General features: G+C 41.0%; 2 protein-coding genes across 3 annotated transcripts; one reads left to right on the top strand and one right to left on the bottom strand.

Moving 5' to 3' along the window:
- The first annotated feature begins 669 nt into the window (after positions 1 to 669).
- LOC111324480 (uncharacterized) lies at positions 670 to 19,288 on the top strand. Of its 2 annotated transcripts, none has more exons than XM_022928045.2 (14): positions 670 to 879; positions 1,419 to 1,516; positions 3,943 to 4,056; positions 4,300 to 4,416; positions 6,131 to 6,332; positions 7,155 to 7,378; positions 8,133 to 8,402; positions 8,708 to 9,423; positions 9,837 to 10,178; positions 10,745 to 11,068; positions 11,811 to 12,330; positions 12,899 to 13,117; positions 13,603 to 13,818; positions 14,215 to 19,288. In XM_022928045.2, the coding sequence occupies exons 2-14, from the start codon at positions 1,450 to 1,452 to the stop codon at positions 18,360 to 18,362; spliced, it is 7,479 nt and encodes a 2,492-aa protein (XP_022783780.2). In that variant the 5' UTR covers positions 670 to 879; positions 1,419 to 1,449; the 3' UTR covers positions 18,363 to 19,288. The 2 variants fall into 2 exon arrangements, with proteins under 2 accessions (XP_022783780.2, XP_022783781.2); XM_022928046.2 differs by having other exon boundaries at positions 1,435 to 1,516.
- On the bottom strand, positions 18,761 to 26,265 carry LOC111324481 (neuronal acetylcholine receptor subunit alpha-7). Its single transcript, XM_022928048.2, has 9 exons — positions 26,024 to 26,265; positions 25,280 to 25,411; positions 24,259 to 24,531; positions 23,439 to 23,546; positions 22,621 to 22,793; positions 21,989 to 22,033; positions 21,788 to 21,897; positions 20,977 to 21,141; positions 18,761 to 20,876 (listed from the first exon to the last, which is right to left on the bottom strand). The coding sequence occupies exons 2-9, from the start codon at positions 25,347 to 25,349 to the stop codon at positions 19,772 to 19,774; spliced, it is 2,049 nt and encodes a 682-aa protein (XP_022783783.2). The 5' UTR covers positions 25,350 to 25,411; positions 26,024 to 26,265; the 3' UTR covers positions 18,761 to 19,771.
- Between the last annotated feature and the right edge of the window lie 298 nt (positions 26,266 to 26,563).

Below are 26,563 nucleotides of genomic sequence, written 5' to 3' on the forward strand. Positions count from 1 at the left end.
AAAGGTAATCTCAAGTTACGTATTGATTTGTCAAGACTGATCCACTGCGCCGGTCCTTGATAAAAGGCCTTGTCAAACTCTCGGTTTATAAAAACTGTTTTTCCCTCATGACGTTCATGTTTGATTCAGCAGCATTACTGCTAGTTACTCTTTGGGTTGAACAGATTAGTCTCAAACAGGTTGTGTATAGCTTTACCCCGATCTGATATTGATCCTTGGAAACGAAACAGGACAACGTAAAGGTAAAACCAAACTAATAAAACGAGTCTTAAACGAAGTTTTGACGCCCTGGGTGATTTAATTGGCGCGTAATCCCGATAGAAAGTACGTAATTCCTCGTGAGCATGAGCCGAATTCAAATCTCATCCGGAGGGAATTTTTGGCCCTCAAACCAATTATATTTTATTCGAGCTGCATTCTAGAAAAAACCCACCGAACAAGATGGTGAGTAAATAAGATTGCTCCAGTCTTTACATGCGGCCTTGTCAAAAGTCTTTCGGTGCAAAAAGCCGTCCGCGTACAAAAGTTTTTCGTGACTTATATGCTAAAAGTCTCTTTCCTTCGTTTACTTTTTCCTTCGTTTACTTTATTTAAACGGAAGCGGGCCAGCACATGGACTTCTGATTGGCTCTCGGATGTGCTCACACGTCTATAAATAACGGTGAGGTCGCCTCGATCTTGTGCTGGCATGGAAACTTCTTACGCTTGACTGTCAAATACTCGAGCGCTTGATCGTTGTTTGATTGTGCAGTACATTGGTCGCGAAAAGTAGAATGTTATAAAACCGCTCAATAGCAATAGAGCTCTTCAGTGCCGTTGCTTTGGCAATGTTAGCGCTGGTGGTGGTGCGAATGATTTTAGCGTGTGGGTTTTAACGGGGTAAGTGTGAAGAAGTATACGATCGTGTTATGCTGTCGGTGACTTTTCAAACGAAATCAGAGCTTGGTGAAGGTCTTTAGGCTTTTAAAACCCTTAGAAAACTGATTGACTGGGGGATCTTGGTAAAGTGAATGGTGGTTTAGGAAGCTTTTCTTTAAAAGTTGTCGGTAGGTGTCGTTTCTAAAGGAAGAATGCTTCAGCACAGCTCCGAGTACTTCAAAACTTGATAAGGAAGATAGTATTACAGCCTGTTCGGGAGTAACGAGAGAGATCGTATTTTTATAATTTAAGATTCATCTATTAGTTTGTAGCGGTAGAACCAGACCCTTAGTAACAAACATAACAGCTAGATTCTCTAATTTGTATCTTTCTTCGTCTTCTACAAGATTCTATGAACGTTTCTTGTAATCTGTAATTTATCGAGGATATGTTACTATTTAATTGTGTTATATTATGAGAGTTTAAAAGAAAGCTCCAAGGTTGGAAAGCGATACAGATAAATAACTTAACGGCTTTCATTGCATATGCTAACCATGCAGGTATTCTGAAATATAGAGACTCGATGGAGACATGATCAAACATAAGAGCGGAACACGTAACTTGCCTTGGATCCTTTGGCTGACTATTTTCACCACTGGTATGTTTGGCTATATTGACTCCATGTATTATTTTGGATGATATGCGAGAATCCGGACTTTTCCCAGAGATTATAAGGGTATTTATCTTTAAGTGGAACAAGGAAGTTATCGTCGCAAATTAATGAAACACACCAGAATTAATGCAAAGCCTGCATGGTCATGTTCAGGATTCAAAGTCTTAATCTTCATGAAATTTATACTGATGCTTGCAAGGTGATCTTTTTAAGCAAAGCTGATAGGTTAACCTTTCTCGCTCTAACATTAGAATTCATTCTCTGCACTGTTCTTTTAATATTAACAACGGTGTTGACAAGGAGAATTCATTCGAAAATCAGAAACTTCTTAAATGGGTGATTATTACCTCTATTCTCCTTACATTTTATATTTGATTCAAGGATGATATTGTAAGGAGAGAAATAGAAGCCAGTCACTCTTAAGCACAGACTGCTTTGCAGCCATTTCTGGAGTTGTCATGCCAGGTGAATAACTCCCCCAGAAAAGGCTGCTCATATTCTAACTGCAGTCCATTCAGGATTTTGACCAATCAGCATTTACTTACCATATTCTGGAAAGTGTCTGCACCAAAACGTGCTAACCAATCACAGGCCTCAACTTATCTACTCAAAGCAGTCTATCTTACTGTCAGTTGACTAGGGAAAGCTTCTAGCGCAAGTCCGTATGGATGACTTCGAATAGGAGACACACCAACAGAACCAATAGGAAATCTTGCCTGAGTATAACGTACCTGTTGGCTGATCGCGGTAGAAATAGTAGAATTGGCTGTAGCATTAGAAGTACAAGTGGCATTGATCAGATTGAATTGTAAACATTTCGAGGATTTCCGACAGCATGAAGCTTGGATTTCTCCACTGTCACTCTCAATGTTCAATAAGCGCTTCGTTCTGGGAAGTTTGTGATCCTTGGAGATTTCCTTCAATTCATCTTTGAGCTCTTTAAGATGATCAGAGTTCTTTTTGAACTTGATCAATCGTCGGGAGCAAGCTTTACAAACTGACAACTCGCTAGTCGCTGAATAGCAGCTCATATTCACATCCAGACAGGAACTAATAGTCACTGGAAAATCAAAAGAACTTTTTCCAAAAACAAATTTTTTCTTTTTTCTCAACTGAAGTGGAACAAATAAAGCAACAATCACTTTGCAAAACCTTATTTGGCGTTTCCTCCATCAAGAAACTACGATCAAATGCAGAATTTGAAAACACGGGAAAAACGATATTGATTACAATCTCTTGTGCTCTGATTGGTCACATAAGAAACAATGTCAGTGATCTCATTGCTGCAAAGACAACAGAGGGAAAGCAATGTTGTTCGAATGTGAACAGCCGTTTGTGGGGAGGAGAGTTGCGTGACGAGACTAAAAACAGCTGCGAGGGAGACTATCTTAAGCAAGGCTGTGCTCTAAGAAAAATTGAAGGGAGCACAATGCTCTGAAACTGTGAAATCCAGGGTGCCCAGCACATGCTTTTCATTTAAATTAATTTATTAGATTCGCCGACAGGGAGGGACACCGCAACAGCTTGTGCCAATTACTGCGGGCCCAGTAAACCCACCCATCCCACCCCAGGGGAGGACATCCACCACACAGTAATCTCGTGCGTGGGAAATTAATGTCTCCTACCCCTAACCCTGCAGGAGATGGGGCCTACAGTTTATTCGTCCTTATCCGAGAAGACTAGAATATCTATCCATTTCTTGATATTATAGAAAAGTAGCAAATTCTCCTCAGTTATTTTAAGACCATGAGTATTGGTCTGGCTGGGGCTCGAACCCTTGACCTCCTGCACAACACAATCCGGCGCTCTAACCAATTGAGCTAACCGTGGGGCGGTTATGAAAAAACTAAGATTCCTGAGTTGCCTAAGAGCAAAAGTGAGGTGCCAGGGGCCAGTGGGTGCTGCTAGACCACAGCTCTGCTTATGGTTGAAAGAGTTTAAGGATTTAATCTCAGTAACATATATATATATATATATTTTTGCTATATTTTGATTGGAGGAGGTTCAACACAGATTCCCCTGAAATGATTACTCCTAAAATATCATTCTCTGCAATCTGTTGAATTTGTCTGCAGCTTATTTTGGTGGATCAAAACAATTTTCTTATTGAAAAATAATCATTACCACACTAATTTCAATTTTACAACCACATTCCTAAGCCAAGGTGGCTTCAATTCTAAGCACTGAGGGGTTTGGTGATCCATTTGTAATTTCCATTGCAAGGACTCAGTTTTTTGGAGAAAGGAGAAAATTAGAGAGGGTGTAAGAAAAACTTGAAAAAAAATTAACAAAGTGATTAGTCTAATTATCTTTGCTTGGTTCTTGAACATCATTACATTTTTTAGTAGAAAATCATATCTCCTTTGTAGAATTAAACTTTAAAATCTGTTGTGTTATATTTCACCCTTCAGATTGGCACATTGTCATTGGTCAGCAATGTGCCTCCAATCCTTGCTACTCTAATGGAACTTGTACCGATATTGGTATTAATAACTACACTTGTAGCTGTCCATCTGGTTTCACAGGTAGAGTTATATTTCATTACTGCTTATCGCAACCTTTGAGAGTTGAAATCACTTACCATTAGGTCCTCAATATTCCCACACAAGGTGAAGCTGAGAATTGAGTTAAAAGGGTGTTGAGGGTCACACACTTAATTAAAGTTTTATCCAGTTTCAGTAACTTCCATGTTGTATGATATGCTCACATTTGGTTTAGCCATTATTCCTTTTTCTATTAATTTTTTTTTTCTTTTAAAACTACCTTAGGGAAAAGATGTGAAGCTGTGATCAACATGTGTCATTTTAACCTGTGCCAAAATAATGCTGTGTGTCAGAGATTTCAGACAGGGGGGTATCAGTGTATTTGTCATGCTGGATTTACAGGCAAGTGAACAGCAAACCAAATATATTATCTGTACAAAAATGAACTAAACAAAATAGATCTCTTTGACCAATTTTTTTCCAAGATGTGAATGTTGTACCTTTAGTACAGTTCTGTGTGAGTGTTTTCTGTTTAACATGAAGTGTTTTATAGGAGTTAGTTCCACCCACCATTTTGAGGGTAGAGTCACCCCATCCCCTCTCAAAACTGATTCAGTGGATGCTCTCCCCCTTCCCATAATTTATGAAGAAAACATAGCCAAGCAGGGTTTTCATTAAGGGCTGGGCAATGGGCAAATTGACCAGTTTTGAGGGCAGTTTTGCCCACCTGGTTTGGTGATCTGGAGGAAAGTTTATCTTATAAAGCAAGTTCAGTTCAAAAGTTTTGCCCACCCATGGAAACTAGTTGTCCTCATGCTGAAAACATCGATGAAACCCCTGGTCAAGTGATCAGGGAGCTAGGATTATAATGTGGTAGCCCTCTTTTCTGCCACTCAGTTCACAATGTTTACATTGGCCATGAAAAACTGCCAGGAAGAGCTAATCAACCCTTTGCACCCAAAAATCAGTGTTGACTTGTCACTTCGTGGGTTTATTATGAACCAATGCAATGACCAGCTCCCAGTTGGCTTGTAAGCTCAGTTGGCTGAGAGCACTGCACTGGTATCTCAGAGGTCATGGGTTCAAATCCCATTCAGGCCTAAATTTTTTTCAGGCTTTATTTTAAGTACTGCTTATAAATAAGTATTGTTCATTACTGCAAAGATCAATCTCACACTAATTATGACCTTAATGTTTGTTTTGGAGATGATACTGTGAGGAGATATCAGATTCCAATCACTTTTAGGGGTATAATAAAGGGTTAACTAAAGTTGGTGTCATAATTAACAATTATTCCACGAGCGTGCGTTGGATATGAGATGATAGATAGCCAACGAGGCGCGTAGCGCTAAGTTGGCTATAATAATCTCATATCCAACAAGCGCGAGTGGAATAATTGTTTTATTAAAAACGCCCCCAAGAAATTATTATTTTGTAAGAAGAAACCGGATTTTTTTAGCTCCCTTTTGATTTTAAGCTGACGCGTACGCTTACCATATTTGTAGATTATGGTATATTGGCTCATATACCATAATGGCTAAGCCAATAAAAAGTCTTGAATTGCATTATCCAATGATCCAGTTTTTAATAATTATCATTATCACATGTGAAAGTGTTGAGTGTAGTCCTAAGAAGGACTGTTGTCAGTGGTGGTGACTGATGTTTTGACAACCTGTGCAGAAGTCATCATCAGAGTCAAGTGAATAGTTGTTGTCAGTAGAATTTTATTAGTCCAGTTTGTGTAAAATGCTTGGTCAGTTTTGCTGTGATGTTGTTGGCTGTAAGACTCAAGTGATGTAAGTTGGTCTTGATTGATCTGTTTGATCCATCATTAAAATTAGGTCGTTCTGTTCAGAACTAACACCGATAACAGTCCTTCTCAGAACTACACTCACCCAGAGGATCACACTACACATTCACATGTTACCCCTGGGTTCAAACCATTTACTGCATTATTGCATGTATTAATCAGTTCATTGCTTACATTGCTGTCAACATCATAATTATCATCACCATAATTATCATCACCATAATTATCATCACCATAATTATCATCACAATTCATTGCTGAAAATATATTTCCTGCAATGGTCTGTTTTACTTAATTTACCTTTAGGATTACATTGTGAGACAAACATTGATGAATGTAACCAGACAAATCTTGCTTGTCATAATGGTGGAACATGCGTTGATGGGGTGAATGGCTACACATGTCAGTGCCCAGCACGTTTCTCTGGACCTTTCTGCAATGTGACTGTTACAAAGTGTGATGGAAGTCCTTGTCAAAATGGTGGAACTTGTAGGGAAAATCTTTCAGGGTAAGCTATTTGGATGATATAGACAGCACCTCCAAGTTACTTGCTCTTAAGGCAGGGGAGCAGTAACAAGTATACGCGTACCTTCCAACTCTCTCACCTGTAGATCAAAAATTGATCTCTTGCAAAAATATAAAGAAAAAAATTGAAAAACTCTACTTATACAGTCAAGTGACACAATAATGAGCCCAAAGAGGGCTTAATTGTTACAAAAGTGAAAATTAAGAAAGTGTTAACATGTGAAGACTAAGAATTAATAACAAAAATGACTTTCTGTACAATAATCTCTCGCAACCTTTCCTATGCCACTCAGATTTTCAAGCACTGCTGAAAAGTTTCGGCTTTCAATACCCTAGACTGACTAGGTAGTATCTGAAGAATGCAAAGTGTGAATTTCATTTAAACAAGCAAGTTTTTGCCATAGAAAGAACAGGCTACCCATTTTAAAGAAAGTTTTATTCTGTCAACTCTCATAGACATTTATTCAAGAAAAGCTCTGCCTTAGGCCACAAGAAGCCTCTAAAAAGTACAACTTGCAATACCAGTGATAGCTTTCTCATGGCTAAATCTTCCCAAAAATAGACACGAGATTGGGTGCTTTTGCCCAAATGATTATTATTAACAGAAGTATTATTCTTCTTTGAGGTTACCTTGCCTCTATCAAGAAGACAATTTCTGATTGCTTTCAGGGCAAGTCCATACATTATCTTTAAAAACTGACATCTCTGTAACAAACCATAATCTCATTGTGCTCCTGTGATTGTGATTATCATAGTGCAGTTATGGTGAATTAATGCTTTTACTCATGTATTGATTATCTTTCAGTTATAACTGCACTTGTACCGTGGGCTTTACTGGTCCTAATTGTGAAGAGAATATTGATGACTGTCTTCCAAACAGATGTCCATCATTTCAACAGTGTGTGGATGGAGTGAACAATTATCAGTGCATTTGTCCTGTTGGCAAAACTGGTCAAACCTGTAATGTTGACATTGATTATTGTTTTGGGCAGCCATGTCTAAATGGAGCAACTTGTAACACCTTTCAAGGTGAGGTTTAAGTTTAGGTGAAATGATAGGTGTGGCCCTGATATTATCAACACTTGAATCAATGTGAGAACCAACTCAAAATACTAAACATAAATATGTAAAATTAATGATATACTCCAAACTGTAGACTAGGCTGATTTCCTTTGAACAATGACTCAATACCTTGAGCAGTATTATGGAAAAATTCAAATGAATATGAAAGCAATTTTTGCAGTGATAAATACTACTTAAGCAGAAGTGAAAATAAGGCTGGAAAAAAATTTCAGACCCATTAATAGGGAAATTCAAAACATTCAGAAAAAGACAACTGGAGCATTAACTTGCTTCTCAAGTAACTTGTAGAAGGGTAAGGCATGGCTCTTTCCACGCCCTTGAGGTGCATAATAGCGGTGTTTTTATTGCCAGTTACAGTATTTACACATCAAGTCAAACTCCTTCATCCTTCACTTCCCCCCAGACTTGAATTAGCAACAAATTCCTTTTGATGATGTGCATGTGCATGTAGCTTGAAGTATATGACTGAAATCTGAGCTGTGCCTGATCATATCACTTCAGGAAGGAGTTAATATTTGTTCAGTCTAAATATGTGAAAATACTGCACGGAACTAAGAATCAGGTCACTCATCACTTTGGAACAGTCTTTCACAAGTTGACTCTGAGCTCCTAAGGGTTAATTGAGATTATTTACCTCATAAAAGTTTCATACAATTAAATGCAATGGAAACTGATCAAGCTTCTGAAATTCTACATATAGGTGAGTTCAACTGCACCTGTGCTCCAGGCTTTGAAGGGCACCGCTGTGAAAATAACACAGATGAGTGTGCATCTTATCCTTGTTTTAATGGTGGCACATGTACAGATAAAATATATGGTTTTACTTGCAACTGCCCAGCTGGTTTCATTGGGAGACAGTGTGAAGCAAACATTATTGAATGTCTGTCCAACCCATGCCAAAATGGTGGTACTTGTGTAGAGAGTGTTGGACTTGCAGGTTATTCCTGCACTTGTCAAGCAGGATTTCAAGGTTATATTTAATTCCAAATCAGATATTTTCACCTGGTAAACAAGCACAGACTAGCTTGTCTTGAGAAAGTTGTGCATGTTGTGATATACTCTAGAGTAATTTTCTGAAAATTATGGAGTTCCCTTTTGCTCTGATACAAGAAGTGGTTTCACTTTGTCATTGTTTTTCTATTTGTTTGTTTGTTTGTTTGTTAGTCAGTTGCTGGCCCACTCTATTTCCTTCTTGGTGACATAGCTTTTAACGGTATCAAAGTTACTTCCAATCCTTCATCAAATTTAAAACGAAATTATTTCTATGTTCTTTAGGACTCCATTGTGAATTTAGTAGTTCATCTTGTCAGCTCAACCCATGTCAAAACAATGGCACGTGTACGCTTCATGGTAACAAGTTGAATTGCACGTGTTCAGTCGGTTGGACTGGTCCTTACTGCGGCCTTGATGTCGACGAGTGCCGTACGTCACCTTGTGGAAATCTCGGCACATGCCACAACATGCCCGGAGGTTATAACTGCACGTGTTTAGCGGGCTTCACGGGCGCAAATTGTGACAAGCACGTGGACGAGTGTCTTGATGAGCCTTGCCAGAATCAAGGCACGTGCGAGGATTTTGTGAATGGCTACCAATGCACGTGTACCGCAAGCTTTTCTGGTAAAAACTGCGAGATTCCTGTGAATAACTGTTCTGCGCAGCCATGTAAAAACGGAGGGATTTGCAGACTAGGAGGAAGTGGCTTTTCTTGTGACTGTAAACCGGGTTATACCGGTTTTACCTGTGAAGTCGATATCAATGAATGCGCCTCTAATCCGTGTAAAAATGGCGGCACATGTGTTAACAATGTCGATCGCTATGAGTGTCAATGTGTTGATGGTTATCGAGGGAAGTCATGTGAAGTTCTCTTTACGGTGAGCTTCCAGCAAGGCTCGTATCTTCCTGTTTTGGGATTTACATTGTTCCCGTCGGATCTTTTGTCATTTAGATTCCGAACTACGCTGCCATCTGGACTTTTGTTCTATCAAGGGGCGGTAAGTAGAATTGAAGACAAACTATTTATAGCGCTTTTCGTGTGAATGTCGTGAGGTAAAATTAAAGTTATTGCATAAGAAGGGTGTAGGAAAGAAAAAATTTTGACAGTGAACCAACGAGAACTCGAAGTAATGGCAAAAAAATTGTGAAAAGCACGGGAAAAGGCAAATGACCCTGTGGCGATATGCATGTATTAGTTTGGTCTGTCGCGTTTTTTCCTTTTTTTTGTTTTTGTTTTTGAATCAATTAGAGGGCGTATCTTTGTGAAACGACAGAATTTCATTTGGGATTTCTTTTGACACTTTATTCGAACCCCCTCACCCCTATAACCACTGCATTTGATTTGGCATTAGGATTTCTTTTTCTATTTATTAAAAATGAATTATAAAAAAGACGTATTTGTTTCTGCCAGGATCTCACAAAAGAACATCCGGATCACGTGATTGTAGAGCTAACAAACGGCTCTATTCTCCTGTCACTCAATACTGGCCTAGACACTGCAACGACCAAGGTAGGCAGGGGACTCAACGATGGAACCTGGCACCAAATCACTCTGAAGATAACTGGTCCCCAGGCCAGTATATCTATTGACGAGGACACGTGCAATGCAGACTGTTTATCAGCGTCTGTTTTAACCACCTCCGATGCTAGCTCGCAGTACGCTGGTCTTCCCCATTTTGGAGGAGTAAGACAGCTGGTGCCACAAATAAGACAACAACTCACGACTGATGGTTCATTTGTGGGATGCATCAAGGTATTTGTTGGCAATGTTATAATGGGAAGTTGAAAACAGTGCCTGTCTTAATAAGCTCGAGATGGAGTGACAAGGGGGTCAGTATTTTTTAAGGCAGAAGCCTTTTTTCCCTTATTTTCTTTTTTTTTGACATTCATAGTTCCCTTCGTATTCGCTACATACCCAAAGTCGTTGGAGATGTTATCACCCAGTAGTTAGCACACTTGCTTTGGTATCTAGAAGTCCTCCCTCGAGTCTTGGAAAAAGCCCTTAAATCTCGCAAGGGGTTTTCTCCTCTCAGGAAATATGGGAATATGGGAACCAGCAAATTCTTAGCGAAACGTGACGTAACACCAATGGGGTTATAGGGGGGGTAGGGGGGTAATCCAGGAAGAGCTAGCATCCCCCTTAGGAGGAGTAACAGTAATCCAGATGGTTTGGTCTCGTACCATGGAAACCAATGAAAACCTCTCACGTGCTTATGGCTGGGATTAAGACTCAACTACTGACTGTGATTCCAGGCGCTCCCCACCCCCTCTGGGCTGGGCAGCAAAAGTCTAATCTTTCTGTTTGGATCTTCTTATTAGGACTTTTTATATAACAATATCGAAGTGAGTCTACAGAATGTGTTGGCACAAGCGCACCTAGTCTCCACCGGTTGTCAGCGAAGGGACGTATGTAGCAATCATGGATGCAAACATGGTGGCGCATGTGTAGATGAGTGGGTGAGGTACCGCTGTGAGTGTCTTCAAGGTTTCGTGGGCTCGTTTTGCGAGCATCAAGTCACAGCCACTTTTGACAGTGATGACAATTCTGGTTTAAAATTCATTTCAGCTGCTGCAATCACTTCGTTTTCTTTGGAGTTTTCAATTGATCCTACTCTTCCAAGTGGAGTGCTCGCTTACACTGGGGTAGGTTGACTTCACGGACAGTGTGAACTGTTGGTGGGGCAGTATAAATTAACCATTTCACTCCCATGTATGAGCGAAAACTCAACGATTTTATCCTTACAGTGACAATACACTTTCAGGCAGAAAAGTGATGAGAAAACAGAAAAAGATTAACTTAAGGATATTGTTTGACAGAACACTAAATTCTCAGAGTATCTATTAGAAATGTTTGGCAGAGGTGTAGAGAATTTGTATTTAGATCTTGAGAGTAAGAGGGTTATAAGCGTCGAAACTAAGAATGTAGGCTTTTGTTTCACTACTTGTCGTGAGTTATGGAACAAAAATCGCGCCATCAACTCCACCAATCAGATTGAAAACCAAAACCAATTAGAACTTGGGCGTTGCGTTATCGTGTGCTTTACGCCCATTTATCATGATTATTATTTTTTTATCGTGTCAAAAATAAACGTTGTGGTCGCTGCAGTTTTTCGTAAATGCTTTGTAGCAAGGAGTGTTATTTGACCGTGTGGTCTGATCGACTGGGAAAGGATGGTCTTGGGAAGAACAGAAGTCGATAGTAGTGACTGACGTCTTGACAACCCTAGCTTGCGGAACTCGTCATCAGAGGCGACTCTGCCCTTGACATGCCTTTTTCAATAATTGCAGTTTAGTGACCTATTACATAAAGTTGTTCAGTCAACTAGTTTTACAGGAAATCTCTCGAGATCAGTGTAGTCAACGTCAAATTTGATTTTATTTCCAGTCAGGGCAAGGAGATTTTGGTGTAGCCTTGAACAATGGACGTTTACGTGTAGCATACGTGAAGTCTCACTTCGAAAAAAACTACCTTGACGTCGGTCGCAATCTCTCTGACGGAAAATGGCATAGCTTGTATATCAACGTCACTTCCGGTAGTGTTGCGATTGACGTGAACACATATCACGCAGTTCTTGCCCCGCCTCGAGTTTCTCAGCCAATTGCAGATCTTGAGAACACTCTATACATGGGAGGTCTTTTGAGCAGGTTTAGCGATTTACTCCTTTCTCTAAATAACAAGCAGTCGACGTTTAGTGGTTGTTCAAGAAACGTAATTTTAAATGGAAATTTGACAACGTTTGAAACCGCGCAGACGAACGGTGGGTATTCGCTGCCAAAGTCGAGCTGTAAGAAGGACGAGAACTGCGCACTAGAATCCTGTACAAACGGAGGTGCGTGTGATGCTAGCTGGACTGGGTTTCAGTGTCACTGTTTGGAAGATTTTGTCGGGAGTCAGTGTCAAAATGGTGAGATGGCTTTCCTAATTACATAATTATTACTTACTTTTGCCATGCGCCTGTAAAACACTTTTTACCGATGATGTTACGGCAAGGGTGTGGTCATGAATATAAATTTCTGCGCACCTGTGATGAAGTAGCTACTCTGTCCTGTTGCTTTGAGGGCCAGAGTTCATGCGGCGAGAAGGACAAGCAAATGGAGCTTCTAGTACTGTAAGAAATTTCTTTGGATCCGCGCATCCTCATCACCCGAGGTCAGGGGTCGGTTTGTTAATGACTTGAAAAAATAAACTCTCAGAGGGAGGGTGATTGTTACGGTTATATACCCCCATTGCTACGCTCCCGGATGTGTGCAGAGAAACGTGAAAGAAATTATTCATATCTCCATAACTGTAGTCCTGTGGCATCACGGTCATTCCAATTTTGGCCATAACAGTATGGACACAATATGGGCAAATTGGCAAAGTCTGACTTTCCGAGTAGGTTGTAGTGGCTCGGCTTTCCGTCGTAATCTTCTGTTATTTTACCCATCGATGTCAGTTTTGTTTTCTGAAGTTTGTTTTCCTACCTACTGTAGTTTCCGAGACTTCATTCTTATCGAATAACAGCCGAGTGGAACTAACATTGAACTCGTCTGAGTGGAGTTTTGGTCAGAGTGGGTCGATGTGGTTCAGGACTCGTGAAATGGACGGGTTACTAATGTATGCCGGGCGGAGACCTGGGGGAGGCAATACAGAATTCCTGCTTCTTGCAGTCACTTCCGGTCAGGCTAGATTTACCGCTGACCTTGGCTCAGGTATGGTAAATGTGCCTTTCATCCTGGGCGTTAAATATTTTCTCTGTGATTTTTTTTTCGAAACTCCCCAGTTTCAAAGTTTCAAAGCTTTCAGTGTTAATCAAACAAGGCTCCATTTTTATGAAATTGATGTAAGCCTTGGTGGCCTCATGGTTAGTGCGCTCTACTCCGGATCGAGTGGTCCGGGTTCGAGCCCCGGCCAGGACATTGTGTTGTGTTCTTAAGCAAGACACTTTACTCTCACAGTGCCTCTCTTCACCCAGGTGTATAAATGGGTACCGGCAATTTAATGCTGGGGGTAACTCTGCGATGGACTAGCATCCCATCCAGGGGGTAGTAGAAATACTCCTAGTCGCTTCATGCAACAGAAACCGGAGTTAAGCACCGGCCTAATGGGCCACTAGGCTCGTAAACAGACTTTACCTTTTAGTCCGATGTTTAAAATAAGAGCGTCAGTCTCTTATCCACCTTTACTCGAATTTTAGGATCAATTTCGCTTTCGATCAACAAAGTTGTGTCTGACGGTGACTGGCATTACGTGACCTGGACCAGAAGATATAAGCGCATAACACTGGACTTAGATGGCATGATGACAGCACAGGGAGACCTTCCCGGAGCAGACGGACAGTTTGATGCTGCTCAGGATCCTGTGGTGTCTGTGGATATTGGGGGAGTCCCGCCTGGTGTACCACAGCCTAAAGGTACTCAGAGATTATCACAACCTTTTTTTTAAAATTGTCGGAAATGCTTCTTCTGACAATATACTCGCGACTCACTTTCAATTGAATAAACTAAACAATTTTATTCCGACTTCTCTAAGTTTTCCAACTCTCTCCATGTGCTTTTTTCTCTTATCCCATAATGTTTTTCTTTCGTTCCCAGCCTCCGCGGCTATCCTAGCTAGGGATGCCTGACTAATCTTAGATTAAGCATAAATAAACAAATCAACACGGCTTAAACTTAACATAATCTCAACAAAATTGAATTTGGCTCTACTTTTTTCGCGACCCATTCGCTATTTGTGCCTTTAAGCCAATATATGTTATTTTTCAGGCTGTTTTTACATAGATTAATCCAATGTGAATGTTCCATTACAGGTCTGACAGCACTCAAGAATTTCAAGGGATGCATAAAGGACATCATGTTCAACTCTCGACGTGTCCATTATCTTTCGTCTCACTCTCAGAGAGGCCTGGGCGTTAGTAGGAAGCAAGTAACAGTAGGTTGCCAAGGAAACTCCTCCTGCTCACCTGATCCCTGCCCAGCTCACAGTGTTTGTATTCCATCTTGGGATGGCATCAATTGCACGTGTGATCCTGGTTGGATAGGTGATAAATGTGATATTCGCATACCGGACTGCTCGGCTAATAACTGCACAAATGGTGCAACGTGTGTTAATGTCACACGTGGGTTTGAATGTGTGTGCGCACAGGGATATACTGGTCTTTATTGCGAAACTCAGATTTCTCACTGCCAGTCCGACCCGTGTCATAATAATGCAACCTGCCATGAAATAATGGGAGGTTACAGATGTGATTGCACTGTAGGATTCACTGGAAAGGACTGTGAAAGTGATATCAATGAATGTAACAGTACACCATGTAGAAACAATGGATCATGTACAGATCTACAAGGCAATTATTCCTGTCAGTGTTCTATGGGTTTTTCTGGAAGAGATTGTGAGTTGAACATAGATGATTGCTCGCCTAATTCTTGCGCGAACCAGGGAACATGTATTGATTTAATAGCCAACTATAGTTGTCAGTGCTCCGTGGGCTATACAGGTAGAAATTGCGACATTGATATTGATGAGTGTTCCCCAAATCCGTGCAGGCATGGCGCGACGTGCCTTGACTCAGTGGGTAACTACAGTTGTAGCTGTGTATCAGGTTTCACCGGCAGAAAGTGTGAAGTAGATTTCGACGAATGTTTTTCAAGTCCGTGCTTGAACAACGCTACGTGTGTGGACCTAGTTGGCAACTACAGTTGTCAATGTTCAATTGGCTATGCAGGAAAGAACTGTGATGTTGACATCGACGAATGTTCTCCACACCCTTGCCTACACAATGCGACGTGTACCAACCGTGTTGGCAATTATAGTTGTAGTTGTCCCTTGGGTTACACTGGAAGGAATTGTGAAACCGATATCGACCATTGCTCTCCCAATCCTTGCTCGAATCAGGGCACTTGCACTGATGGCGTTGGAAACTATAGTTGCCTTTGTTCCCCGGGTTTCTCCGGCAAGAATTGTACAGTCGATATCGACGAATGCGCCCTTTACCCTTGTCAAAATAATGCGACATGCATTGATCAAATTGCTGCTTACAGCTGCAACTGTCCCATGGGTTTTTCTGGTAGCAACTGTGAAACAAACGTCGATGAGTGTTCTCCGAAACCTTGTTTAAATCAAGGAACCTGCCTAGATCTGATTGGTACTTACAGCTGTACCTGTTTACGGGGATTTACAGGAAGAAATTGTAGCTTAGACATCGACGAGTGCTCGTCAAATCCGTGCCTTAACAATGCTACTTGCAACGATTTAGTAGGTAGGCACAGTTGCCAGTGTCCCGTCGGATTTACGGGAAGCGATTGTGGCTCTGACATCAACGAATGTGCCCTAAATCCATGTTTTAATCAAGGAACGTGTTACGATCTAATAGGAAACCACAGCTGTGTATGTCTACGTGGATTTACCGGACGAAATTGCGAAATAAACATCGATGACTGTGCACTAGGCCCTTGCCAGAACAATGCAACCTGCATCGATCTCGTCGCCAATTACAGTTGTCGGTGTCCATTAGGCTTCACTGGGAGAAATTGCGAGACAAATATTGACGAGTGCGCTTCTGTTCCTTGCTCGAATAATGCTACATGTACTGATCTGCAGGGTAATTACAGTTGTGACTGCTTGGAAGGTTACACGGGTAGAAATTGTGAGGTGGACATCAATGAATGTTCTTCAAATCCTTGCAGACGCCACGGCACATGTTTAGATCTTATTGGTAATTACACTTGTAGCTGTGTTTCTGGTTTCAGCGGGAGAAACTGCGAGGTCGATATAAATGAATGCTCTTCAAACCCTTGTGCTCATAGTGGTACATGTTTAGATCTTATTGGTAATTACACTTGTAGCTGTGTTTCTGGTTTCAGCGGGAGAAACTGCGAGGTCGATATAAATGAATGCTCTTCAAACCCTTGTGCTCATAGTAGTACATGTTTAGATCTTATTGGTAATTACACTTGTAGCTGTGTTTCTGGTTTCAGCGGGAGAAACTGCGAGGTCGATATAAATGAATGCTCTTCAAACCCTTGTGCTCATAGTAGTACATGTTTAGATCTGATTGGGAATTACAGCTGTAATTGTATATCTGGTTATACTGGCAGGGACTGCGAAGTCGATATAAATGAGTGCTCTTCCAATCCGTGTGGAAATCACGGTACATGTTCTGATCTTGTTGGAAATTACACCTGTAACTGTGTTGCGGGTTACAGTGGCAGAAATTGCGACGTGGACATCGATGAATGCTCTGCGAACCAGTGCTTGAACAATGCGACATGTGTAGACTTGTTAGGAAACTACAGTTGCAGATGTTCATTGGGTTTCATAGGCAGAAACTGCGAAGTGGAGATCGACGAATGTGCGTCGAGCCCGTGTGAAAACCAAGGAACTTGTACTGATCTAATAGGAAAGTACAAGTGTAACTGCGTCAGTGGTTTTACTGGTACCAACTGTGATAATAACATCGACGATTGCTCTCCCGATCCTTGTCAAAATGGTGCAACATGTTCAGATCACATTGGTAACTACAGCTGTAAATGTCCAGCGGGATTTACTGGAAGGAACTGTGCGATAAATATTGATGAATGTGCTTCTGATCCTTGCAAAAATAATGCAACGTGTTCCGACCTTGTAGATGGTCACAGTTGTCAGTGCGTTGTGGGTTTCACAGGGAAGAATTGTGAAGTCAACATCAATGAGTGCTCTTCAAACCCATGTCAACATGGCGGGACCTGTTCGGACTTGATCGCAAGGTATAATTGTGCTTGTGTATCGGGATACACTGGAAGAAATTGCGAGACGAATATTGACGAGTGCGCGTCAAATCCGTGTAAACACGGTGCCACGTGCATGGATGCTGTAGCCAATTACACGTGTGGCTGCGCGCGTGGTTACTCGGGAAGAAACTGCGAGGTAGATATCAATGAATGTGCATCGCAGCCTTGCCAGAATGGAGCGACTTGCACTGATCTTGTTGGAGATTTCTCTTGCACCTGTGTGCCCGGTTACAGTGGTAAAAACTGCCGAGGTAATATAGACGAGTGTAGTTCTAGTCCTTGTGTGAACGGTGCTACTTGCGTAGATTTAATCAATGAATACAACTGTAGCTGTGTTCCTGGATTTACTGGAATGCGATGTGAAGTCAATGTTGATGATTGTTCTCCTCCCCCTTGTCAGAATGGCGGAATTTGTTCTGATGGAGTCAACAGCTTTCACTGTGACTGCGCAGGCACTGGGTTCAATGGTTCACGATGTCAGGAAGACGTAGACGAGTGCACCTTGTCTCCGTGTATTCACGGTGAATGTAACAATACCGTGGGCTCGTATTGGTGCGATTGCTCGGGGTATGGATACCAGGGAACGTATTGTGAGAATGATGTAAATGAATGCGTGGCATTCTCACCATGTTTAAACGGTGGGAAGTGTCGAAACAACGACGGTTCTTACCTATGCACGTGCAAGGCGGGTTACAGCGGCAAAACCTGCGACGTGAACATCGATGAATGCGCTAGTGACCCGTGCATCCATAATGGACAATGTGTCGATCTTGTAAATGGCTTCTACTGCAGCTGTAGTGGAACAGGTTTCCGAGGATTTCGTTGTGACGTCAACGTAGACGAATGCGAAACTGGTGAACACGAGTGTCAAAATGCCGCACAATGTGTGGATACTTATGGTAATTACACCTGCGCATGCGCGTCTGGTTTTACGGGCGTTTTGTGCGAGAGCGAACTACAGATCATAATAGAACCTACGCCAGCTGCTCGCCAGCAAGACAGGCAAATGGAGCTGGGTTTGTCCATAGGGTTCGTGCTTCTTGTGGTTTTAATAGTCGCTGTTTTGTTGTTCTTGTATCGTAAGAAGCAGATGAGTAAAATGAGCGGCAGGTATTACCCATCTGATGAAGAGTACAAAGGCGGAGCGTATCCCATGGGACCAATTGAGAAAGATGAACGACTTATCTGAGGGACTTATCTAAGGGATATATCGCCTGGGGGGTGGGGGTCAGAGGATTTTGGTTGTGTCACAATAACATTTACTTCCTCATTGGCAACCTATTTTCCATAGTCCCACCCCCACCCCTCCCCCTTCAATACTCGGTTAGCGGCAGCTAATCCCTCCACCGATTCCCCTAAAAACCTCGTGACTCACCCAAAATCATCCTACTGCCCCCCCCCCCCTCCCCTGATCCAGGTGCTAAATAATGACTGGTCTCTTATGGCTTTCTTTTAACAAAGCCTAGTGGCCAAAGTTTGAGTCATTTTCTTTCGCCGTGATAAACGACCTATAAAGTATTTGTTCGGTAAGAGAAATACACCAAATAAACGATCAAGAAGGGACTAGAAAAAAGAAATATTAACATGGATCGTAATTTACGGATTATAAAATATCAAGGCTTAGGTTTACAAGATTCGAGAAATGACCTGCTACATATGACTGCTGAGATAGAGTTTTTTTTCATTTAAGACAGGAGAGGTATATTGTACATTGACAGTAATGGTAATCCTAATATTTGTGTATTGATTATTGATAATAGCCTTGACTGTTGTAAATAGTATTGTAAATAGTTATAATATATCAAAGCCCAGCGATTTCTACTTACGTGAAATTCTCAAATCTTTATATGCAGACGTTTTCATTCGAGTCACAAAGTGAAATTAATTTTGTAATTATCATCGAAATTGTTTCAGTTGTTTACATGTTTTTTATAATTATTTTTGTGTTCGTACTTTCATATTTTCTTTCCTATTAAAAGAAACGAAAATAATTTTAACTAATGTAATGTTTACTTTTATTTTTTTAAGTGTATCATTGTTATAGTAATATTTTACGTCTTACAGTTTTGTATTACATTAGAAATATTAAAAGACACCAGCTGATTTTATTTTGAACTTCTCTGTTTAATTTTTAAGTCGTGGCCTCTCGTTATTAAATAGCTTTTGTCGCCGTGCAGGGTCAATTTTGGTAATAGTGCTTCCCAGAAGTTATTTTAACTTTTATGTAGATTGTCAACCCAAGCCTCTATTCTTTGCCACGTGCGGAGCGTACTCCAGCCTGGAGATAACTCATCCCAATCATCTCAACAACGCGGGCTCAACACTATTGACGCGGGAGTGCGAAGTGTGATGGGTGAGAAAAAAGCGAGAGGTGAAAAAAGTCTTTCCTCTCTCACCTTTCATCATTCTTTTTATACCCCTGGCGCACGTGTTATGAAGACGCCTGGGAACGAGTTAGAGCCCGGAGCACAGGCGTTGAGTTGTGAAGTTACTCATGCTAGTGTCATAGACAATTAAAGTGATATGAATCCATTCCATTCATGACATCTGATCGTCTCGTCGTAAGGCTAGTCACTCAGTAGGCGACAGACGTTTTTCTTACTGTGGTTCCACTTTGCTGACTGGTGGAGTCGGCGAAGCGTAGAAGAAAACAAACAAAGGAATGATGAAAGTGATTGAGTACAGGACAAAAAACAAACGATCGAGAACAATCGCTGCGAATTGCCATTCCAAAACAATCTCTTCTGTTTCGTTGTCTTCTTTAACGCGGCGAGTTAGGACTCCAAGTCCTTCCATAACTCTGTTTTGTAGGGTATTTAAAGCGTTACCACGTTTGGGAAGTACGGACATCTTTCGCCTTCTCAACCGCCTTTCTGAAGCTGTTGACGCTCCACTGCTCAGATTGATGGCTGGCTCACTCTTGGATTTCTGGTGTGATGCACTAGACGGCGTCTTTCGATGTTCATTTTGTATCCCATTGGCTCGCGTGTGGTGATTTTTTGGCGTTATTTCGATCAGAGCAATTCGTTCCTCGGCGGTGTTGTTCTCGTTTTGGACAATAAAGCTCTGCGCAGCCATAAAGTTGTTAGACTCGTGGCAGTCGTAACACGCCTCTTCGGTTCGTTTTCTACACCACTGACTGATAACTTTGTTCTTGGGTTTCTTCGTAATGACGAAAAAGAGTAGCGACGCAATCCATTCATTTATTATCACGCGCAGACGCTCGGGCATGCGCGTTGGCGTTGCATAGTAATACCGAAGGACAACACAAGTGGAGAGAATCGCAAAGCAAACCATGATCATAAGAATCAGGTAATAGTCCCCCAGGAGAGGAAGGCTGTCCGAGGTGGAGGGCAGGGTGTTAGACGCAATGTTCAAAAACACTGTCATTGTCAGCAGCACAGTGATGTTCAGAGTGATTCTCTCCCCGGTGTCCGGCGGAAGACAGAAGCCGACCAGAATAAAGAAGACGATGATGGTTGTAGGGATGATCAGGTTGAATATGTAGTAAAGTACCTTCCTCTTCATGTGGATAGTGTAGGTGATGTCAGCGTACGGGTCAGGGCAGCATGCATAATAGAGCTGGTTTTTCTTAACTGGAACATCTATCACCTCCCATTCGCCATTTTTTATCCAAGCCGACATGTCAGCGGTTGTCTGATTCGTTGTCATGTCAAGATACTTCACATTATAAGTCCAAGATCTATAAGAGAGAACACAAGTCGAAGGGAGAGATTTTGATAAACTGAGATTTAGTTACCAAAGACCAGGGAAATGTTAGAAAAACTGGCACTCACACTTACCCAAATTTTAAATAACAGAATTGCTCGTCAAAAGGAAAGAAGCGGATATTCTGTTTACAGGACGAAATGAACTGCGTCGCGGAATACCATGTGACTGTACCATTGCTGTCAATTAGTACTTTTGTCTTGTACTTTTCCAGTCCACCAGTGAAACCCTTGGCAGCGCTAAAAATATTTCAAGGGAAAAAATCATCACCGTGGTTACACTGAATGAAATGTCAACAACCTTTCAGTCCTTACAGCTCACCGGTACCTAATTAAACCTTATGAGCGGTCGGATCCGCCTTGATATTTAAAATATCTTGCATGAACTCGGTGCAGTGACCTCACACAGGACTCAACCGCCGACCACGCGATCCAAATGCGAAAAAGAAACATTATCTTCCATTCCCTTTCTCCAATAATTGAAAAAAAAAATCGCTTTGGGCGTTTTATCATTGTAAGGTACTAGATAATGGTCTTTGATCGTCGAAATGGTGCACCGCTCCGCGTGCAAGACAGATTGAAAAAAATCAGGCTTGTCTCCAGAGTAAAAAACAGTATTTAAGGGACCAGATATTATTTATCGCCGGGCGGGGGGGTGGAAAGGATTCTTGCAAGGGAAAATGGAAGGGGGATAAGTCGTCGCCAATAGAGTATAGAGGAGGACTATAGAAAATTAACTGCCAATCAATGAAGCGAGGGGGGGTCATAACATTATTGCATAGCCCCAGGGGGGGATCAGGTAAATTTTATCGTGACTCGACCAAAACCCTCCAGCCCCCTCCCAGGCGGTAAATAGTGATGAGTTCCTAAGGAAATGCAGCCTTACTTGTTGTAAAGTATAATGACAGGCAGCCAAACTAAATTTGGTTCCACGTTGATTGTGCTGATTCCATCGTAATGATCAGGGTTCCATTGCAGAAAGGGATCATTCCATTTCTTAGGGACACGAAAGAGAGAAATATTAGCTCAAAAGCAGTCAGTCAAGAAGCGTTCTCACAACAACCGATTTGAGCCTCATTCTGCTTACTTGTGTAGTCCAGACGTTCACTTTTAAGGTCTCCGCTTTCTCATCCTATCAGGAACAAAAGTTAAGTTAGCAGTCGTTTCGTACCCAGCTAGATCGATTCATACCTTGTCAGTTGAGTAGTTTCGTGCCCATGCCAATAAGCCTGGATGTTTTCCATGTTAACTGTGTTTAAAGTATGGTCGGTTTCTTATTTGAAATAGCAATGTTACCTGCGTTAAATAAGTTTTGTTTATGTGGTGTTCATTTTCAATACGCGACCACCGAATGTAAGGCTTGAAACCGAAAATAAGGGAGTCTGGGACTCATGAGACAGACGCAAAGACTAGAAACGCATATGTTATACACTGGACCAAAAAGATTCAAATTTTAAATTAATTTTTTTACTTGGAAAGATATGTCGACTGCCATACTTGTGATCATTCCAAAGGAGAATTTTTTCTTCGTTCAAAAGCCAGGGCGTGGCAATGAGGGTCTTAATGTGTTGGTGTCCCCACTTTCTTCTTGATCAAGGAGAAGCGATGATTTACAATAACATATCAGCCTTGTTATCTTTAAATGCCCGTAAAAAGCAGTTGTTGTAACCTCAACTGGAATATCTATTTCACAAATGTAATTCTCATGACGACACTTACCACGTCCACGATCTGGACAAGCTTCACTCCAAAAAGGACCGTGACAACATCACTATCGCGAAGTGCTGGTCGGACCTCTCTATTATAGCTGTCGGTGTAAATTATATCCTGGAGAAGCCTGTGCTCTGTGGTCATAGCGACTTTTCCATCTGGACCTCTCTGTCCCGGTGCAACTGAAACGCAGCATATACTGGTCAGAAAAGAGAAAAAAAATAACAAACGTGGCAAAGCTAAGTGCTTCAAATTTACTTGTCTTGTCATCATTAGACGACGATTTCGAACGAACTGCTCTTGATGCCTCTTTTCCTATCTCAACCTCTCTTCAAAGTTTTCAAAATGCTTTCTACGTGACACAAATTTCTTTTTAACGACCGGTTTCGACCGTTGACATGCACATAGGTGTGCCAAGACTGATTAGGAAGTTTTTAGGTCATAGCTTGTTTTCGAAATTGCAAAGAGACATTTGCCTGAGGTTTTCGTTGCTTGGAATCTTTCAGAGGATAATGTCGCATCAATTTTAAAAGCCTTGTTTTTTTCTCACAGTAGGGGCGTATCTCGTCACCACTCCCACTACGAAAGCTCTCTAGTGTTTTCGATCTCTGGCTATACGAAGATCGCTTCCAACCGATTTAAGTTGCCTTAACGCTTTTTCGGTCAACAATAGCTCGGGATAAAACACCAAAAAAGTGACCATTTTCAAATGATTCACGATAAAAAATCTTTTTTTCATATTTTGAAGTTCAGCCACTCAAAACCCTGTTGCAGTGTTACTACTATGTACTATCTAGGTTTCGTTAAGCATATTCCTTCGCTCATACTTCTTTGAGGTCCTTTGGTAGAATTTGTGGCCGGTTTCTTCGTGGGTGTCGTGGAAGTTGGAGCTGTTGAAACATTGCCGCGAGATGAAGGAGTTTCAGGAGGCGCTTCTGTAAGGGAAATGGTGAAGGCTTTGCCTTACTTTGCAATTGATTAAAAAAATTTGTGAAACTTACTCTCGCACTAGTGATCATGAACGGCGGGCAGTCCCGCCTTTTCGGCGAAGTCCGTAGCGCGAGTTTAAAAAAATCAGCTATGAACTTCGCCGAAAATGAGGGACAGCTCGTTGTATATTTTGATAATATCCATAGAAAATAAGAGTTCTTAATTTCTATTGATACCATCTTAAAATTAGCAACTCTACAAAATTTTGCCCATCATTTTAAATATCTAGTGGGGTCAAACTACTCAATGTTGTTCTCACCTGTATATCGCGTAAATAGATGCGTCAGCACCTCCCCAGCATGGAAAAACTTTCTCGAGAGGGGTGGGGGGTTCGAAGTTTCCCTTTGGGGAAAGGTGGGGCAAACAAGTTTCCTTGAACTGGAATTTAGAACATGTTTCCATGTAAAATTAAGGCTTGAAATGGGTTACTCCAACACCTATTTGATTCGTTTAAAGGTGGCTAAGAAGAAGTTAAATAAAGAAACATTTGCTTATTAATATCTGTAAGGAATAAGGGGAATTTCATTTCCTAAAATGGCTAAAAGGATTTTAGTTGGACACTTTAACACTGTTTTTGACCCAAGATAAGAAAACTTCGGGCAAAGAATGCGAGTGTCAGTTTGAGCAAACGTAACATTTGTAAGTTAACACTCCTACCTGACCACTCCAACTTTGCCAACTTTAGTGGAACGATATATGGCTGCCTCATAGTTTCGCATGATTTCTCACTTCGACAGGTCACAATGAAACATTGGCCGTCCAACAGGTAGGCAAACTCATGATCTCCATGTTTTTCATATTCACAAGCAAGTTTAGTGCAGTTACCAAAGTCATTGACGCTGGCTAAATACTTAAATCGCCCTGCCGCAGCTCCGTTCTTCAAATATGAGCCGTTCAACAGAGGTTTTTTAGAGCTACATTGTAAAGAACCTGGAAAGGCGGGAAAACGAGAATTGCTCATTGTAGAAAAAGTTGCTCATAGACAGAGCAGAGAAATATGAATTACTCTTTATTACAGATGTCTTTTACCTTCCTGCCTGTGTATGCTGCCTGAATAAATGACTAAAAAGGTTACAAGTAATAACTTATTTGAGCCTCGAAGGGGAAAAGTGCTGCGTATGTCAGGAGCCCATCCTGCGCATGTTTTGTATCTTAGATAACTTCCGGTCTTTTTTAACTTAATCTTTACCATGCATTTTGCCCCAAGCCATAAAGAAATTGTTACTACTCTTTATTTCCACCCTCCCCCCTCCTGTTGCTTTTGTTACTCTACGGCTTCCGGTTTCACGGAACGTGGGCTACGTTTTCGCGCGAACTGAGTTTCCCAGCTGACCAGTATCAAAAATTATAACTTGTTACTCTTCCGCATTTCCAAGCTTTTTTTTTGTTATCAAATAGACACTGAGCTTGTATTGTTGAAGCAAGTTAGTTTAACAGTCGCCTGTAGTGATGATGTAATCATGCGAATTAAAACAAAAGCGAGAGCTGCTGGCTAAAAGAAACCACAGTGTATTTACACAGTATTTTTATTATGTCTTCCGAACAAAAGCAGCTTGAAAATAAAGAAGAGTGAGAAGGAAAATAAAGTTGTTGTATGTTTCATAAAGCGAATGCTGAAAACGACCTGAAAACTGCATATATTAGGAGGAATTATTTTTGAAGAAATATTCAAGCGTACCTGAAGCACCCTGCGTGTAAAGCGCGAGTGCTATCCATAACACTGTGAAAATAAGATTACGCAATCCCATTTGTTTATAACTTCTTACTCTATAACAGATTCTCAAAAAGATAATTTTTTAACGATGCTTTCCTGAAAGAGAAAAGAAGCAGATAGAATTACTTGCTTTGTATCTTAAACAGCAGCGCAATAATTTTGTCGCGTTTAAATTTCTCGCATGAGTTTTTTTTTGTGGAATATGTCAAGGGAGGTGATTATTACTTTGAATAAGGAAGAGTTGGTAGCTCGCGTTTCATTTCTAAAGAGATACACTGTCATGTACTAACATTATTCTGGCGGCTTTGTCACCTGCTATTAAAATTCTCTTTTTAAAATTTAAACCGGTGTTGTTGGTTACGCTGTGAATAGTTAGAAGCTTATAAACCTAATGCACAAGAACAAAACCTCTTATGAAATTAAAGGATGATATAAAAAATCACTTTTGTGAGCTTGTGCTTGTAACGAATCACTAAATTTATTTCATTCTGCCGATATGTCATCGGTTCCTGATCGGCTATTTCAAAATCGACTTGTTGGTTTTTGGTTTAATACTAGTTTTATATCTACTAGCTTTTCTAATTACAGTCTGGTGTTTAACTTGTAGGTAAAGTTCAAGTTCTTTACAGCTTTTGTTATTTGCTAATGCGCAAAAAGTTTCTTGCTACGAGAATGAGGCGAAAAATCTCTTTTTTTTCTTCTACTTACCTTTAAGGCTGTTGGGTTCCATGTGTTGTAGTTTAGATAAAATATTCACATCTGGAAGCTTGTAATGGAACAACTTTCAATACCTGCAGCCCCCGTCGAGAGAAGAATTAATCATTAAACGGGAAAGTCGTTCCTTCTTATCACAGCGGAAGAAATAGTCGATTGTCTTAGTACATTTAGTGATCCAAACTTTAAGTGTATGCGATATGAAGCGTCCATTCAGTCATGAAATAAATTATCAAGGTGGATGTAATATGTCTTACTGGGTTTGTATTAATTTCAAAGCTATGGCTAGATTGCTACACCGCAGTTTAAATGTTGTTTGCTGATTGGTTCACAGCTTACTACAAAGAAAAGCTATGCTCCCTCGGTCCTGCGCCAGAATTAATTAGGAAGTTGTTAGGTGAAATAGCTTCAACTGAAACTAAACAAATCCACAGAACAGGAATCTTGATTTCTGGTGTCAATCAAGAAACTCTGACGGGGATTATGTTCCTCGAGAAAAATTGATTACGGCCAATCAACGTGCAATAATATTTT

This window comes from Stylophora pistillata, chromosome 4 (assembly GCF_964205215.1).
Source record: "Stylophora pistillata chromosome 4, jaStyPist1.2, whole genome shotgun sequence".
Lineage (NCBI taxonomy): Eukaryota > Metazoa > Cnidaria > Anthozoa > Scleractinia > Pocilloporidae > Stylophora > Stylophora pistillata.